At 39.0% G+C, this 18,879-nt stretch overlaps 1 protein-coding gene across 3 annotated transcripts in view; it reads left to right on the plus strand.

Annotated features, from left to right (window-relative positions):
* LOC149548220 (uncharacterized) overlaps window positions 1-18,879 on the plus strand; it is a 162,077-nt gene that overhangs the window by 100,744 nt on the left and 42,454 nt on the right. For 2 of the 3 annotated variants that reach the window (XR_016354004.1, XM_089792263.1), the window contains exons 4-6: window positions 17,220-17,264; window positions 17,355-17,444; window positions 17,564-17,665. Coding sequence is in view for 2 of the 3 variants with exons in the window: in XM_089792263.1 (XP_089648389.1) it covers window positions 17,220-17,264; window positions 17,355-17,444; window positions 17,564-17,665 (237 nt within the window). In the remaining variant the exon portion in view is untranslated. The remainder of the gene's footprint in view (window positions 1-17,219; window positions 17,265-17,354; window positions 17,445-17,563; window positions 17,666-18,879) is intronic. The other variant, XM_089792264.1, reaches the window with a different exon arrangement.

Consider the following 18,879-nt stretch of genomic DNA (forward strand, 5'->3'; position numbering starts at 1 on the left):
ACAAAGAAATGACAACAATTTGCGAGAACAAAATATGAGCCTCTTATTATCACCGCAAATGCGAAATTATAGAATTCAGAATTACAATATGCTAAACCACATGGGCGTGTTCATTATAGTAATCTGTAAGACAAAGCTGCAAACTATCATCCAGAGCTGTCTTAGACAATGTACGTGCATTTCTTAAATAGGTAATTTTATGCCACTTGGGAAGGTTCTAGACACTCAAACTTAATACCTAGGGCCGAGAGACCCCAACAATACATATAGAGTCGGCCAAATACACCTTTGACATTTATTTTGGAAGTTTTGGTCGGCCCAACTTTGGAAGGCCATAACTTTTAAACTATTGCTCCAATTTTCTATTGTAACCCCTTTTTGGAATCCTTAGCTTTTGATCTACAGGCATGGATTCGCGCAAGTGCCCATCGGTCGAGTTTTTGGGCCTCATCTGGGCACGTTAGGCAAGTTTTTGTAACAAAATTTTACACCTTAACTAGCAGGCTGATATGACTAAGATGAAGCTCCACCTCTAAAATTAGGACATTTCGAGCTCATATGATTGACTTACTCAGTAGCAAGCCTCTATAGACAACAACTCTGCATTAAGACAACCTTTATTCAAGCAATTGAAATGAAATGTATTTGGTTGATGCAAGATTGCTCTTACACCCAGGATGCTCCTGCATCATGTGTGCTAATGATTTCTCATTTAATTCACATCCAAAGGACTTGTTGATTAGTTAGTATGGATCGACTCCGAGCTTATACCATTCACTATAGGATGGGTTAGTACCATTGTTTGCAGATGGGATCGGTAGCTGTAAGTTAGATTACTTGTAATAGTGACACATTTAGGATAGTTCAATAGAGGATGAAGATAGTGGTTGTTTTACAGGGACCTATTGTTGTTACTATCTCCGTAGGGCAGTTGGATGTGAGTGCTAATTATATTGGGACTCAGGTGTTGATGAAGTTGGCACTACAGACTAGTTGAGTTCTGATGAGTTGTTCACCCCTTCAATACCTATTGTCAGAGCAGAGTGGATTTGACAGTTGTTAGCTTAGCACTCAGGTGTTGATGAAGTTGGCACTACAGACTAGTTGAGTTCTGATGAGTTGTTCACCCCTTCAATACCTATTGTCAGAGCAGAGTGGATTTGACAGTTGTTAGCTATCTAGGTACTGATGGTTGTAATGTTCCTGACTAGTGAATGACCTTTAGTTAAACCTTGTATAATATCCTAGACCTCTAGAAAAACTCCAACGTCATTCCTACAAAACCCTAACTGATCTTGACAACTTCCTTGTTGTCTTTGGATTTCTAGCTCTGTACAATGTTAGTGACGTATTTAGCGGACAGGACCTCAACAGACAGAGCCTCGACAGACAAAGCCCGGGCAGATAGACCCTTAAGGGGAAAAGGCCTCGACAGATAGAACCTCGACAAGAAGAACCTTGGTAGATAGATAAAGCCTCAACGGTGGGCAAAGCTGTGGCGGACAAAACCCCAACAGACAGAACCTTGATGAGATGTATTTGGATGTTGTATAGTGATATGGGACAATAGTGTACGATTAGCACTGTATGAGATGTGCAAAAGAGTAGGGAGAGTGAGTTGTACGAAGATGTAAATGTTTGTATTTCATGACAGATGATCAAAATGACATATATATATATATAAAATTGCCAGAAATATCAAACACAAAGATATATGCAATATGTTGCCAAACCACGAAAGTATCTTCATAGACAAAGATGGTGCTCAGATTTGATAGATCCAAGAAAAGTGAAACAAGAAGAATAGGATAGGCAATAATTCTACTGAAATTGCAATAGCCAAATACGAAAGGTCTTTCACTTCCGAAATGACACAAGCAGCAAAACTCTCATTGGAATTTACAGAACAATAAAAGTAATTCAAGTTGCATAACTACAACCATTGATGGAAAACTCTCACTCGACGAAAACCTGCCAAGCCCAAAAAAAAAACTCGGGAAGAATTAAACTAGTTTTAAAAAAAACTCTGGAATAATTTTGTTAGTATTTAAAAAAACTTGGGGAAATACTTGGGAACCTAAGAAACATCCTACATTCAATAAAAAACACATTCTTTTGCAAAATTTAATGAGAAGATGCATCCAATGAGGTAATTAATGAGAACACAAAACAAACAAGTAGAGTTCATATATATATATATATAAATGCATAGTGGGTACAAAATCACATTCTCATGTGCAATGCTGATGACAGGAAGCAAAATAGTAAATAGTTTCTACAAAACTAGAAGTAAATACATCATTGCAATTAGTTTCAATAAAACTAGAAGTAATATATCATAGTAAATAGTTTCTATAAAACTAGAAGTAAATACATCATAGCAAAATAGTCTGACAATGAGTTTGAACAATTTTGGCATACTGGAAAGTAATGCTTGTCTTAGGTGTGAGCAAGTGGTTGAGCTAAGTCTGTTAGGACTCAGGAATATAGAATTGAAACTTAGTGATTTGTGAGAAAATGAGTCAGAATCATTAGAAAATCCTTGTTCTAGATTCAATTTGACATCAAATATCTAGGACAGGTTGTGGGAGATAACACTCGTGAAGGCATGTTGAATCTTGAAATTTGGCTAAGCCAGTAATGTTTTGAAGACCCCCAAAGTCTAGAATCCGCATTTTAACTCCTATGTAGTTGAAACCTATCTCAAACATCTTGACAGTATTTATACAAATAAAACTTAAATTATCTTATACTTAAATGTTATATTTGTGTAAATCCTCCTACCATTGATCTGAAAAAATTACTAAATCCTTGTGCAAAAAAGAGAACTTCAAAAATGACATTTTTTTGCTTTTAGATGCTGAAAAAAAGATGGTAAGAGATTTTTTCAAAAACTCACCGATTTTTAGGTGAGCTTTTGCAAAAACTTAGTGCTCCTAATCTTGCGAGTTTTTCTCCAAAAAACTCACCAAGTTGAAAAACTCGGCGATTAAACTGCAAGTTTTCCATTTGTGCCTACAACAATCCAATGCGAATGACATATATATTCCATTGCAAGAAAACTCCCAAAGGAGAAACAATGTGCTGACACATGACACAAAATTTTACTATCTTATCTTTATTTTATGGCGGGGATATTATACTTCTCTCATCTCAAAAATTTCTTGTCCTCAAGCAATTGCAAACCTGGTGCTCCAAGATATGTTTGCCCTCCCATGTGGTATCGTCAAGTGCCAAATATTTCCAATGCACCAGAAATTCCTTGATGGTGTGGCTCGTTAGCTTCCTCTCTCAGATGTCAAGGATCTTAGAAGGTTCCAATACTAGTTTCCCTTCTTCATTGAGAGGTGGGTCGGTCTGCAGATGTAGTGATGTTTTGTCCTACAAATTACTTTAGGTAGAATACATGAAAGACATTGTGGATGCGGCTACCTCCAGAAACTCTAGTTTGTAGGCGACTTCCCCTATGCGTTGGGTCACACAGTAAGGACCATAAAAACACTGCCTTAACTTTTCTTTGTCACATACCTTTAGAGATGATTGTCTTTGTCACTGTAGTTAGAGATTACAAGGTCACCCACCTCAAAGGTTCTCTCAATTCAGTGCCAATCAGCATTCATCTTATGTTGATTTTGTGTTAGCTGGAGATTCTTCTTCAAAAACCTCAAAATGTAAAGGCGCCATTCCAACCGACATGTGGTGAGTGGTGTTGTAGCAGTGCTCCCCTAGATGCAACCTTTTAAGCCATGCCTTTTGTTGTGTTGAAACATAATTCAGAAGTACCATTCCAACCACTTATTCATGATTTATGTTTGTCCGTTCGTCTATGGGTGATAGCTGGTGCTTGGCAATAAGTCCGTTCCTACAAGCTGAAATATTAATGTCCAAAAAGTGCTGAGAAAAGATTGTCCCTTTCATTCACTATGTTTCATGGCAATTGTTGCCGGCAAAAAACCTTCCTAAAAATAAGTGCTCCACTTTTGTAGCCTAGAACTCAGTGGAGATGGTGAAGAAATGTGCACACTTTTTCAAATAGTCAACCACTACGAAAATGCAATCTTTGTTGTGCACCTTCAGAAGTCTAGTGATGAATCCATGGAAATGTCCCACTTCCACTCCGATGTTGACAATGGTTGCAACAAGTGCACACGTAATATGTGTTCGGATTTGTTTTGTTGACATGTGTATTCTCGTATGTACAGCAAGACATTAATCTTAAACCCCTTCCATGAAAATCTTTCCCTAACCTACCTGTAAGCCTTGAGGAAGCTTGGGTGTTTGGCCAACTAGTCGTGCATTTCATTCAAAAGATTTGTTTCATCATGGATTCAGGCACCAAGTAGATCTTGTCCGTGTAGTAGATGGTGTCATCAATCACCCTGTATCGATTCTCTTGAGTGCCACCATCCATTAGTTTACATGTAAAAGTGTTTTTGGAGTATTCGACCAACAAGTATGCTTTCCAGTTAGTCAAAATCTGGGATAATGAGCAGATGGCAGGTTTTTTTGATAAAGCATCTGCCACAACATTATTCTTTCCTTTTATCAAAGGCTTGAATCTTGCTTACCCATTTCTATTGCCTCTCATTCAGATCCCTCTGTTCTAGAAAACATCTCAGGTTGTTGCGATTGGTACGAACAACAAACTTGGCTCCCACCAAGTATTGTCAAAACTTGGTCAAGGCGTGCACGATGGCCAACATTTCTTTATGATAGATGGAATATAACCACTCACCCTCTTTGAGCTTCCGAATCTCATAAGCTATCTGATGACGATCTTACATGACCATTGCGCCAATGTCCTCACCAGATGCACCACACTCCAAGATGAAAGGTTGGGTAAAATTTGGTAATGTAAGAACCAGAGAAGTACTCATTGCTTTCTTCAACTTATCGAAGGTATGTCGTGCTTGTTCACTCTTCTAAAAAGATCCCTTCTTAGTTGAATTTTCCAATGGTGCGCTAGGATGAGATAATCCTTTTACAAATCTTTTGTAATGACTGCATAACCCAAAGGATCTCCGCAACTCTGAAAGAGTTTTGGCTAGTGCCCAATCTAGAATAACTTGAATCTTTTCTTGGTGAACTTGAACTCCATATCTACTGACAACATGTCCCAGGTATAATATCTTTATCATCCCAACTCACACTTGGACCATATGGCAAATGACGACTGGGCCTCCATAATCCCAAGGACTTCATCCAAATGCCTTAATTGTTCTTCCCATGTTTTACTATAAATGAGAATGTCATAAAAAAAACCAATAGGAACTTATGCAACTATTTGTTGAATATGTGGTTCATGCATGACTGGAATGTGGCTGGTGTGTCCATTAACCCGAAAGGCATGACTATAAACTCATAACATTCCTAGTGACATTAGAAAGTTGTCTTGTCGACATCTTGTTCTCTCATGCAAATTTGATGATCTCCGGAACAAAGGTCTATTTGGGACAAATAGACTGCGACATGCTACTTATCTAACAATTCATCAATCTTGGAAATGGGGTATCTGTTCTTGATGTTTACCGCATAGATTAATTAAGAAACGCACATAGATAGTGAACACGAACACGAACAGCAGAACTCTTCTTATTATTATTCGCATATGCCAGAACATTACATTATGCTTGATTGATAAGATGATTACAATGCTTCCCGAAGGGGTTATAAATACTTTCTGAAGAACTTTCGCGAAGTAGTCCGTCGGCCACATACAACATGTTGCTACATAACAAAAATCTTTCCGAAGGGACCCATCAGCTACATAACAAGAACCTTTCCAAAGGGACTCGTCGACTGATACACAATTTCCTTTCCGAAGGGACCCGTCGGCTGATACACAATTTCTACCAACGACATCATCCCCCCTAAAAAGAAAAGTTGTCTCCTGACGACTATTACAAAATCTCTGAGACAAATCAACAACCAAAATACATTGACTGACTAACTGGTCTTCAACACTGTCACCTTAGCCAATCTGACATCTGACCCTGATAGCCACCTGTGCCGCTTTCTGCCTTCCAACTTCGAGTACACTGAACCAAGTGTCACTGCACTGCCTCCAACTGGATGATCAGCTCCTCCCGAGCTCTCTACGCATCCACCAAGATAGCCTCACGGCCAACACCTACTCTCAGTGCCTCTGGTACACAGACACTCCATGCCTGCAGCAGCTCCAAGTCTTCTCAACTGGTCAGACTCCCACGACTGATATCCGCAACGACTGGGGGTCCAGGGGGCAACGCCCCCGGCGAGGTCGAGGGGCAGCGCCCCCGCGGGGTCCTTCGCAGTACAGGGCGGGGTCGCTGCCAAGACCAAATCAGCACTCCAGAACCCACACAAAATTGCATGGAACACATTATTTCTACGATTTCTTCTGATCCCACACTCTTTTTGGCAATTGTTGGTTCTTCCTCTACCCTGTGGCATCATCCGTTACTCATTCTGAGCATTCCTGATTTGTCGACATTTTTTTTTTTTCTTTTTGGAAAATTTCCTGCCACCCTCTGTTACATTACAACCGTAACCTTGTACGCCAATTCCTTATGCAATAACTTGTAATGTCATTCAAAATCTAAATGCCATATCTTGCAGAAGCCGTACGCCCAAACCTATAATGAAATCCGCACACCAAATTTTGGAAGGCTCTTCCTCACGCCAAGCCCTGAGAATATTAAAATAGAACTCTAATCTTTCAATTCCGTACGCCAAGTCTTTCAATCTTCAAAAATTTGTACACATCCCCTGCTGCAAAATCCGTACGCAACTGGAAGCTTTAAATTTGCAAATTCATATTGAAGCACACAGGAAACTTATCCATTGAAATCCGTACTGTAGCAATATCCTTTCTCAGCCTCAACTTTGTGAAAATCCGTACTATGAAAGAAACCGTACTCTGCTTGTCAAAACTCATGTGCTGGCCACTCGTTTAAAATTTCGTACATTACATCCAAATTGCAATTTCCGTACGTTGCCTTCATTTCCAACTTCCTCCAAATTCCGTATGTTGTGCAGCCAAAATCCGTACAGTGCCAGTGACTTTTCTCAAAATTCGTACAACACATGTAGGAATCCGTACTAATCCAAACCCCAGAAAATCTGTACGGTCACTATACTAAAAATCCGTACCATAACTTTTGTTGAAAATCCGTACTGAGATACCGTATGGCAATTGTCATAAAGTCTGTACGGTGCATAGTTAAAATAGCTGAAAATCCGTACATTGATGGTGTTAAAATCCGTACGGTGCTCCAGTAAGCAGCCTTAAAAAACCGTACTCTGCCTCTAAAAATTGTACTCCAACTCCAAAAGCTTAAAAAGTACACCATCTTTAAATAAAAACCGTACACTACTTCCAAAACCGTACGGTGAGCAGGTTGTAAATCCGTACTGTGGTTTTTTTTTTTTTTTTTTTCCCTCTTTTTTTTTTGAACAATTATGTACAATATTTACATATATACAGTACTTACAGTCTTCTCTCAGTTGTTCGTCCACGGAGGTGCATTATCATGGTAGACATTCAACTTCGACCTCTTCATTGCGTCGGCGACTTCCTTTCCATCTAGCATCCATAGTTTTATTGCTCCGTTATCACCAACTTCCCGAAGCTGATACGGCCCAACCCATTTCATCTTAAACTTGCCTGGGTTGATCTCGTTCCATCCGTCATAACTCAACACCCACTGTCCTGGTTAGAACTTGCTCAATTTCAGATATCTATCGTGCCATGGTTTGCACCTGTTCTGTGTCCCCTCTGTGGCCCCCTGTGCCTGTAATCGTCGCTCATCAAATTTATTTAAGGTACACGATCTATTGCCCAGTTTGTTCCTGAAGCTCCGTACCATGGACTCCATCAGCTGCCCCTTTTGTCTGTCAATAACACATTCACATTGTACTGCTACAACTTTTATTGAACCCTTCCGCTTTGTTTCTTGTGCGGACCGTATGATTTGTCTTCCTTGCTGCTGGCACCTTTCTGCTATATCTATGATTTGACGTAATACTTTCTTCGTGCGCGGTCGTACAGTGGAATCTTTCCTTCTAGGTTCATACTGTATGTCTTTTCCTTCAGCTTCAGTCATACCTGCGCTTCCTTCTTCGGCTTCTCTGTGTTGCTTTGAACATTCATTTCCTCCTTCGGCTTCTCCATGTTCCTTCAGACATTCATTTCCTCTGTCGGCTTCTCTGTGTTCCTTCAGACATTCATTTCCTCTTTCGGCTTCTCTGTGTTCTTTCGGACATTCATTTCCTTCTTCTTTCTTACCTTCGTCGATCCTTAGCATATTACAACTTGGAAATAGCTCGTAATCCTCTATCTGCCAGTGGTAAAGACCATTTACTGAATCCAGATCGTCATCTCCTTCCAATCGTAGGACTCCCTTCTGATCGTGTTCCATACTCTGCCTCCTCTCATCGTCTTCTCCTTCAGAATCCGACGATAAAGCTTCTTCTCCAACCATCTGAGTGTGTAGATCGATGATATACTTCCGGCCTTTGCTTTCAAGTGATAAAGTATTTTTCTTCCAATTGTGTTTTGCCTTGGCTTGTATCAGGCACCCCTGGCCTAGAATGGCATCATATCCTCTCCGCTTCAGTGGGATCACGACAAAGTCCAACAAGAACGGTTGTGTTCCAATCATTACTGGTTGCGCTGTGAGTACTCCCAATGGCTTGATTCCATGTTGATTGGTTGTTAACAACTGGAAGGTAGGTGGCCACAATGTCGGCTGTCCCAACTTTTTTCAGGTATCCTCTAGCATCACATTGACACCAGACCCTCCGTCCACAATCGTTTCTGTCAATACAATCCCGAGAATTCCCATTTCGACGACTGCCGAATGGCGTCCGGATGAGAGGGCTAACAGCATCGGATCTTCTGCACTTGCGCCACTTTCCTTCTCCTTTTTGTTCGCTGTACTTGCTCCACTTTCCTACTCCCTTCCCTGTTCTCTTGGTAGTTTAGCAGCGGGAACAATGTTTGTGAGTGCCGATTGGAGCTGAGGCATAGTGAGCAACATATCATTTATCCTGACGTGTATCTCGGCTTGCAATATTTGCCGTACAATGTTCTGTTCTGCGCAATTCCGTACGGAGGTACTTGGCGTGTCCTTCAAGTGTGTCGTTTCTGCCTGTGTTGCTTTCTAGATCTCTGCCTGTGCTTCCTCTAGTCTCTTCTTTTCTTCCGCCGAGTCGGGATACACTTTCACTTGCTGCCGTGTGATGGCCAGAACCTCTTCTTTGTCCGTCCCGACGGTGATCAAGTTTACTCTCGACTTCAAACACCTAGCATCTTCATGATCACCAAGTCCACACCATCTGCATAACAACTTCAGTGTGTTCGCCGTTGTACACTCTCGGGTGAAGTGACCCCACAGATTGCATGCGTGGCATTGAACTATCGACCGGCCATTGGCATCGTACTGGATTCGACTCCCGCCATTATTTTTGTTGTTTTGACTGCGCTGATTGTTTCTATATCCTCTCGATGTGGCACCTTCCGTACTGGTATTCCTGTTCCCTCCTGACGGGGATGCCTTCTGCGTCAGGAACACTTGCTGTGGTGTTCTTGCTTTCAAATTGAAAGGGCATTCCTTTACCGAGTGTCCCATAATCTGGCAAATCTCACAAAATTGATCTTTTGGGTAGGATCCCTTCGTATGGCCTTCTTTCTTGCACTCCGTACACCATAGGTCATTGCCCTTGGTCTCCTTGTTCATGTTTTTGAACTCTTTCATCATCCGAAGCATGTCCTTCTGAAGAGAACGAACTTTCTTGTTGTTGCCTTCATCGTCGCTGCTATCTTCTCCTGAAGGCTCATCGTCCTCTTAATCGGATGAGTTGGTCTTCTTCTTCTTTGTCTTTTGGTCACTTTCGAGGTTCATTGCCCGATTGTACGCTTCAATGTATGTTGATGGTGGCATGATCTTGATCTTCTTTCGCAGCTTCGGGCGAAGGCCTTCAATGAACTATCTCTTTTGTAGCCCATTAGCCGGCTTATTCTCCATTTTATTGATGAGGTCTTTTAACTTCCTGGCGAAGACTCGGACTGTTTCATTCTTCCCTTGCTTAGTATTGAATATCTCTACTACAATCTCATTATCGTCTCGCAATATTTGAAATTCCGCAATAAATTCCTTCGTAATATTATCCCAACTGTTTAACTTCTGCGGATTTGTGTCAGTAAACCAATCAATCACAACACCTCGTAGGGTGGCTGGAAACTGTTGGACCCATTCGTTCGTATCTGTTATGCCATTTGCTCTCCAGATCGTTTTGCATGTTTTATAATGTCGAATCAGATCAGCGATTCCTTAACCATCAAATTTAGGCAACTTTTCTTTTGGACCTGCCATTATTATTGTATGTTGAGGGTTTTGTTGTGTACCTGCGCTGTTATGAGCTCTCGTGTTGTTTTGAACACCCGCGCTGTTATGCACTCGTGCTGTTTTCTACACCCGCGCTGTTTTCGGCTTCCGCGCTGGTTTCAACACCTGCGCTGTTCGCAACACCCATGCTGTTTTCGACTTCTGCGCTATTTTCAACACCCGCGTTGTTTTCGACTTTTGCGTTGTTTGGTGAAGAAGAGGTTTCGTCAACCGAAGCTGTTTATTCCAGAAGTATATCTCGGACGAAGAGGTCACTCCACACTCGTGCTCCTTCGGCACTGCGAGCCGTGCGAGTCGATCTCCTTCCGTCAAGATTCTCTTCCCGTGGCATATGCAGGTTCAGAAACTCCTCCCTCACTTCTTCCACCAAATCAAGCTGTTGTCGAGTCTCCTTGAACAATCCTTCCGCGCTCCTGTTTCTGTCGGCAATCTTCTGGAATCCCCTTTGGCGCTCTGTCTGCTGACCCAAAATTAAATTTTTCTGCGCAATGCGTATGTCATCCTTTTCCTTTAGCTTATTCTTATCTTTGTTCAATTGATTCGGTATTTAATCCATATTCGCTTGCCTGCGTACCAGGTCCATCGGGCAACGGCGTCAAATGTTTACCGCATAGATTAATTAAGAAACGCACAAAGATAGTGAACACGAACACGAACAACAAAACTCTTCTTATTATTATTCGCATATGCCAGAACATTACATTATGCTTGATTGATAAGATGATTACAATGCTTCCCGAAGGGGTTATAAATACTTTCTGAAGAACTTTTTCGAAGGAGTCCGTCGGCCACATACAACATGTCGCTACATAACAAAGACCTTTCCGAAGGGACCCGTCGGCTGATACACAATTTCAACTGACAACACTTGATTGTTTTCTTGTTCAACGCATGGTAGACCACACACAATTGTAGTGTCCCATTTTCTTTTTTACTAGTAGCACCAATGATGCAAAGGGGCTAGAATTAGGGCCAATTTATCCCTTGTCAAGTATCTCTTGAATTGTCTTTTCAATCTCATCCTTAACCTTCATGGGATGGTAGTACGGTGTTGGTGATGACAGTCTTGGTGCTCGCTTCCAATTCAATTGTTTGCTCAAAACCCCGGTGTGGAGGTATGTGAGGTGCAATGTCGGAAAAACCATATCACGCTAATCCAATATGGCCTGAAGCTCATCGTCTTTGTAGTATGCCTGTTGCCCCTTTATAATTTCTATTGAACCAAGCAATGCGCTTCCCAGGAAATGTCATCATGTTGGATTAAGACCTCCATCCGTCGTGTCGAGATCTCCTTCAGTCCATCATTTGGAAACCCTCTTAGAACAACCTTTTTTCCATCAACTTCAGAGAACTACATTTGCTTGAAGCTCCCTGTGTACCCATCAAGAGTCTCCATCCATTGGATGGTCATAATGATCTCCATGTCATCCAAGTCTACTATAAAGAAGTCATTCATCACCATGTGGTTCGCCATGGTAATGCTCAGTTGTGGGACCAGATGGTTGCATGATAAGAGAGTTCCTCCCACCACCTTGACTTGGAATCCCACATGTGCCTTCGTAGGTAAACCTCTTCACTTTATGAGTGATGAGTTTATGAAATTAAGTGTAGCCTTGCTATTAAGCATCATTATGACCCTATTTCCCTGAAAGGTTCTTTGTACCTTCAAAACCGTGCGCTACTAGCAAGAGCGATGGTGCCTCCTCGCCATACCAGTGCGGTGATCCTCTAAATATGGTTTATGCTAACCTCCTTGGAAACATGCCGACCATCTCCTTCGAGTACCAATCCTCTTGTTCTTCCTCATTGTCTAACATGACCTCAATGTAGTGTATCTTCCCTTTTCCCATACATCTGTTCCTAGGTTTCCACAACTCTTTATAGGTTAAATAGAGATTTCTCCTCCTAAGATCTTGTCTGGTAGCTTCATCCAATGGTGGTTTCTATAGAGGGGGTTTGTTGTCTTTTTCCTTGTGAGTTAACGGTAGTTTGGTCTGTGAATAATTTCAACAAGATGAGGTTGATGACAATGCCATGCTTTGGTCTTTCTTGATTGCCTCAAAGAGGGTGTAGGGATTGAACCCTTTTACCCATCCCTTTAGTGGTTCTGTTAGGCTATCCATGAATGGAATGATCAGCTGTCTCTTTGAGATGTCTATAACCAATACAAAGAATCTTTGAAACTCGGTGATGTAATTGTTAACTGACCCGATTGGTCTCAACTATATGCCAATTCTTTAAAATTGAGTTTTGGATCTTTGTCACCAAACAGATCTATAAGTCTTTCTATAAACTCGGCACAAGTGTTTACTTGATCATGTTTGAGAGTAACAATACTGTGATGCCACTATTCATGCGCCACTCCTTCTAGGTGGAGTGTGATGAATTTAATTGGTTCTTCGAGCATCTGATTGAGTTGAAAGCATGTGCTCTCTTTCATCACCCACACTTGAGAAGAGATTGATCTAGATGTATTAAACTGAGACAAATTCACCTTGCTTAACTTCCTTTTGAGGTCATAATTGAAGTACCTACAGTTGCCACCACTAGAGTAAGTCATTCTTAACTCGATGTAATATCCCCTTCTATATTTGCATTCCTCCAATCTTCTTGTAGCTATTATTGTATTTCTTCAAAGGTGGGTTCCTATTCTTTGTGAGATGTCGCAGTTCATGGAGGGAAAGTTGGCATCGAGGGTCGAGAATGTGCAAGATGAGGGGTTTCCTTTCTTGTAACTGAGTCATCGCTATGTCCATTGTGTTCTCTAGATATTTTGCCTTTAACCAATTTTTGTAACATTTACTCCATGAGTCGCTGAGTGTCATTGATTTGTACTTGATTCCTGGTGAGCTCTCTCAGCAATGACACGACTTGCGCAATGGGATCTTGGGAATCTCCTATTCTACCAACTGAGTGGTACTACCTTCTGTTTTTGGTATAAACATTCATTGACTATCCACAGACTAGCAAGGTCATTGTCTCTGATACCACTATAATGTTTTGGACTAGCGTATGACCTTTAGATAATCCTGTATGATATCATAGACCTCTAGACATACTCCATCATCATTCTTCTAAAACTCTAACCAATCTTCACAACTTCCTTCTTGTATTTAGCATACGGTTTCTAGCTATGTATGGTGTAAATGATGTATTCAGCAGACAAGATCTTGGTAGACAGAGCCTTGTGGGGCAAAGCCTTGGTGGGCAGAACCCCAATGAAAGAACCTGGGGAGCAGACAAAGACAAAGCCTTTGTGTTGGGTAGAGCCTTGATGGATAGAACCCCAATGGGATGTATTTGGATGTTGTATGGTGATATGTGATAATGGCGTACAATTAGCATTGTACCAGATGCACAAAGGAGTAAGGGGAGTGAGTTGTATAGAGATGACAATGTCGGGATTTCACAGCGGACAATCAAATGGAAATTTGGTTAATACCATATATATATGTATATATATATTTGCCACAAATGCCAAACACAAAGGTGAATGCCAAACACAAAGATGTATGTAATATGTTGCTGAAAAAGAAAGTATCTTCACAGACAAAGATGGTGCTCAGATTTGCCCGATCTAAGCAAAGTGAAACGAGATGAATAGGTTAGGCCAAAATCCTACTGAAATTGTAATAGTCAAAGGGAAGGTCCTTCACATGTGAAATTGCACAAGCAGCAAAACTTCTACTGGAATTCGCAGAATAATAAAAATAATTCAAGTTGCATACCTACAACAATCCAACTTAACAAACATATATACCCTGTTGGAGGAAATCTCCCTAGGGAGAAAAGTGGTGACAAATGACATGGCAAACACCTACAAAAATATGAAAATAGAAATGAATTATCTCATACTTAATAAAACAAATAAATATATGGTAAATAAAAGCAACATAGTGAAATTGGGAAAAGTCACAAATAAAATCAATAAACAATTTATTACCTTAAAGGGCGGAAATAGCTCCTTAGGAAAGGCTACAAATCTGAATCTAATACCCTGCAATGGCAAGATGGAGCCTACATCAAAAAACACCAATGTCAAGTGCTTTAATAGTTTTGAATTCCTTTCAAAACTTCATGAAACTCGCTCTGGTTGATAATGATTCAAATAGCAGAAAAGAAGATTTTGGAAGTCATAAACTATTTAAGGGTGATTCAGCTCCAAATTTCAATAAGAGTGCTAAGCTCCTTTCAGATTCTAAATATGGAGGGATGAAGGAAAAATCATGGCGCAAAAAGGAACAAAGCCCCCATTCAGAGTGATGGGTAGTAGTTAAAACCGTCGATATAAGGCAAAACCGACTTTGAATCACATTGATAGCATGAGGTAGCTATGGGTGCTAATAAAATGCCTCTACGAAACCCTAAAAAAGCTATAATAGTAAGAACTTTGGCTCGTTCTAAAACAAATCAGATGGAGGATCACACATTTCGAAACGTCTTGAAAATACACCTAATGGTGGATCATCAATGATGAATAGCTCTATAAATTTTATTATCAATAGTCATAATCAGATGGGTATCGGAGGAAACCCTAGAAAAGGGTTTTCTTCTATCAGACAATAGAAATACTGGGGGAGAGTGCACAAAACTCTAAATTTGTGAGCACAATCACAAGGAGCCTAAGGTTAGCAAGCAACAATGCAAGTCATGGAGGGAGAAAAGTAGATGATTTCAATATGGTTGTCTTGAGCAATTTATACACAAAGGCCTTTTGGCATCATTGTAAGAAGCACAGATTAATTGTGGTCTGGGTAGGGCCCTCCTTCTACAACGGGTATTATTGATTGGCTTACCAAAGCTTTCGATAATTAGGCAAGTATCACAAAACTATCAAATAATTCTATATATCTTGATTGTATGAAAGTTTCTTTCAAAAATTCATTATTAAATGGTCCTTGAATTTTCTACGAAGGGCATAATATCAGTTTTGTTTGAGTGGAATTCTAACTTTTGTCCAAAGAAATATAGCTCTAAATCTATGCCAACCTAGGTTATGATAAAAAACTTCCCTATGGAATCACTTCATAGTAATCTTTTTAAGATGAATAGGCAATCTAACAGGGAAAAGCGTAGGGAATAGAATATAACTATTTAACACTAAGATGCATTCTTCAATGGCAGCATGGCATAGTGTCATGCTATGATTGTGCATATAAAAATCAAAACGAAAACGCAGGAAAATTATCTTGAAAAAACAAATATTAGAAAATTAAAAAAACATAAAACAAAACAAACATATATTCTAATTTTCCTTTGCCAACAATAAAACATGTATGCACGTATGTATTATAAACTAATTATTTGTTGTTTAGTAGAAATCTTATTTTTTAGTTTTTAAATATAAAAACATCAGAGTTTTCTTTATCTATTAATGGCTATATAAGAAACTATTAAAAAACAAGTAAATAATGATTACTACACTTTTCAAAGTAAAAACAAAACAAAAGAATTACTAAAATAATAAATGGTGACTTTTCCAAAAGTAAAAGAAAAATTTACATACAAAAATTATAATAGCTCTTGATTTAAAATTTCAATAAGTCAACTAGACATTAAACTTTATGTTCCACATAAATATGTAGTAAATAAAATTAGATCTAAAGTAAAATAAAATAACTCGTAAGTAGATAAAATAGCTCAAAAATTCATTTTTCATCTTTTTAAGATGGATATGTTTTAGGTATGTATAGTTGTTGATAATGATAATTCAGTGAATAGGTTTTTGATTCTTCACTTTTTGTAACGTATAGTTGCCAATTTAGTATTTATACTCAAACTCATTAATTAATTTGAAACATCCATGTACAACTTGAGATTCCATCCAAGTTCCTTCATTTTGTGAACACCCAATCACAACTGACATACATTGTATGAGATAACTTGGATCTGTTGAACCTTATGCTTAGCTAACACAATTGTAGCAAATTTTTTAACAAAATTTATATTTTATGTCTTATTATTATCAATATAAGTATGCAAACTCATGACGTAACCTAATCAATGACTCTTTACACAACTCTATTATCAATTGAGTAATTTTTCTTTCCTTTAGCCATTGCATCCCTTACTTGCATGTCATTGGTTTTTTCAGTTTAATCATAATGCAAGTAGTAGACTGTGTTTATAATGTTGCTTTGCCAAGCCACTAAAATCCTGTAACAGTAAATTTCTGGTTAGACCAATCTGCATTGTGGTAACTTGTGGTAATTGTTTATTCAAGCCACATGTTAATTTACTTCTAATTCTAATGAATTTCATGCGATCTAATGTTCACTAAAGAAGTTCTGAAGCAATTCTTTTCAGCCTAAGGTGATATGTAGTGTATGTATATTCAAGTTGTAGGTTGACCTTTGTTTGAGTCAGTCTTACCTATATATAGTAAATTATCAATGTCATTTGTTTTATAACATAGTTAATTTACTTTTATGAATGCATGCTGCCAAAGGTTTACCAAAAGTAGCTCTGAATTGATTTTCTTTTTCTAGATTTGATGCATGATTCATTGGGACACTAGAACAAGTTTCGGCTGGCTTAGTTGTTTTACATTTTTAGCACCTTCAATAATGTTCAACCAGTAGCTTTCTATAATGGAATTCAAGTTGCATTGAGTAGCTTCTGTCATTTAAATGGTTAGATATCTCCTGACTACTCGATTGAGCTTATGAAACTATTTCAATTCTATTTGGAAGTGTTTGTGTGCGTCAAATTTTAGTTCTATTAACAAGTGGGTTCCTTCTAGCTGTTTCCTGGACCGATGATGTAGGATTGAATTTGTTTCTATTCAGATTTCTAGTCACAACTGAATACTTAAAACTTATCCATTTTCAGGTTGGTTACAGTATTATAACAGAAGATAGATATTATCTTGGAAAGGTGGGTGGTGGCATCGTATTGGGTACATTATTTTTGTCATTAAATTAGTAAATTTCTTGTCCGTGGCTGATTGATATTATTTTTGTCAAGATGCGTGATTACAAATTTAATATCAACATGGGGAATGTGACTTATCTCGAGTTTGATTCATTTGGAGTTCCTTTCATTCCCACTAATGTGGTATGTTTTAGATGCACACTTTCATGTTCTTTTGTTTCTTAATTCTTTCTATGGTGTTGAGGGTAGAAATTTAATTGAAAATGTTAATTTTTTTACTGCTTCTTGTATTAACATTTCAGGTAAGTACATATTGTTTACTTGTTGAAGATGTGATCAAAATTACATCAAATACAATAGTGGTGACCTCTGGTGCACATATTCGAGTGCAAAGACTATCTAAGGTATGTTGAACCTTAGTTAATAAAACATGGGTGTCTGATTTTGGTTGTCTTGACATAACATCTATGTTGGCATGTTAGTTATTCATTTGTATGTCTGAGTCAATTGTTGTAACATTTACATGGTGCAAATAATTGCACATGCTCCATCCTTGACCTCAAACTTTAAATCTGAAAAGAGCCCCACTCTCCTGAATCATTGTGTTGTGCTTTAAACAATGCTGGTGGAAAAATCTGACAGTTCTTGAGGATATCATGGATCTGGGTTCTGTAATCTATTTCAGATGGTTTAATACAAACATTTACAGTATGTCTTTTCTTTCATAGTAGAATTCTAAATGGGGAGTTATAAATAAATCTTGATGAATAACTAAATATTTTCTGTTTGGTTAGTAAGACATGTTCTTTCAGATTGCTTCAGCCCTGATAAGGAACATATTCTTTCTGGATCCAATTGATGGTCACATAATGCAAATATCAAGTCCATTGGGTTTGACAGTTGAGAGTCTGAAGAGTGCTTAGAAATGTGCTTCAAAATGATCAATCTATCTGTTTGTTGCATGTCTCTTTTTACAATTGGGTGTGACCATGGGCCTACCACTTATTGATGTGCATTAAGGCTTGATTCACTGCTGAGGTTAAGTGTTTTAATCATACACCAGTGTTTCAAAAAAGACTGTATTGTAGTCTCCCTGATAGCATGAAACAAACAGCAAAGATATTGGGTGCAAGTTCTGGATGATAATAGCAGTATAGACAGCCCTTATAAATTAACATATAAGGTGACAGAAGTTTTTTTATTTTATTTTATGATGCAGATTCCCTTTTGTTTAGAGAAGCTTCCATCATGAAAACTCATATTGACCCAGTGGTAAAGCCTATTGTAAAAAGATGGTGTGAGAAAATTGCTCATACCGGTTAGAGCTTGTTCTAGAGCACTTTGGTATCCATCTTTGTTACTTTCACAGGCTCACCTAAGAGACTTCTGCAGACACATGGGCCACTTCAGCAACATTGCAGCTTCAACAGCACATGTAGTGACTTTGGCAGCAGTGTGAAAATGACAGTTGGACGATGTGGACACAAGAAGAGTACTAATGTCATCTTTTGACCTGACTCTTAGCTTGGATTGCATATTTTGATGTGGAGAATGAAACAAGTGGGAACACATCTTTCTTTAAGAGACAGTTTGCAGTTTCTATCCCTCACGCTTTAGG

This window comes from Cupressus sempervirens, chromosome 7 (genome assembly GCF_028749045.1).
Source record: "Cupressus sempervirens isolate cs-2001-9-10 chromosome 7, ASM2874904v1, whole genome shotgun sequence".
Classification (NCBI taxonomy): domain Eukaryota; kingdom Viridiplantae; phylum Streptophyta; class Pinopsida; order Cupressales; family Cupressaceae; genus Cupressus; species Cupressus sempervirens.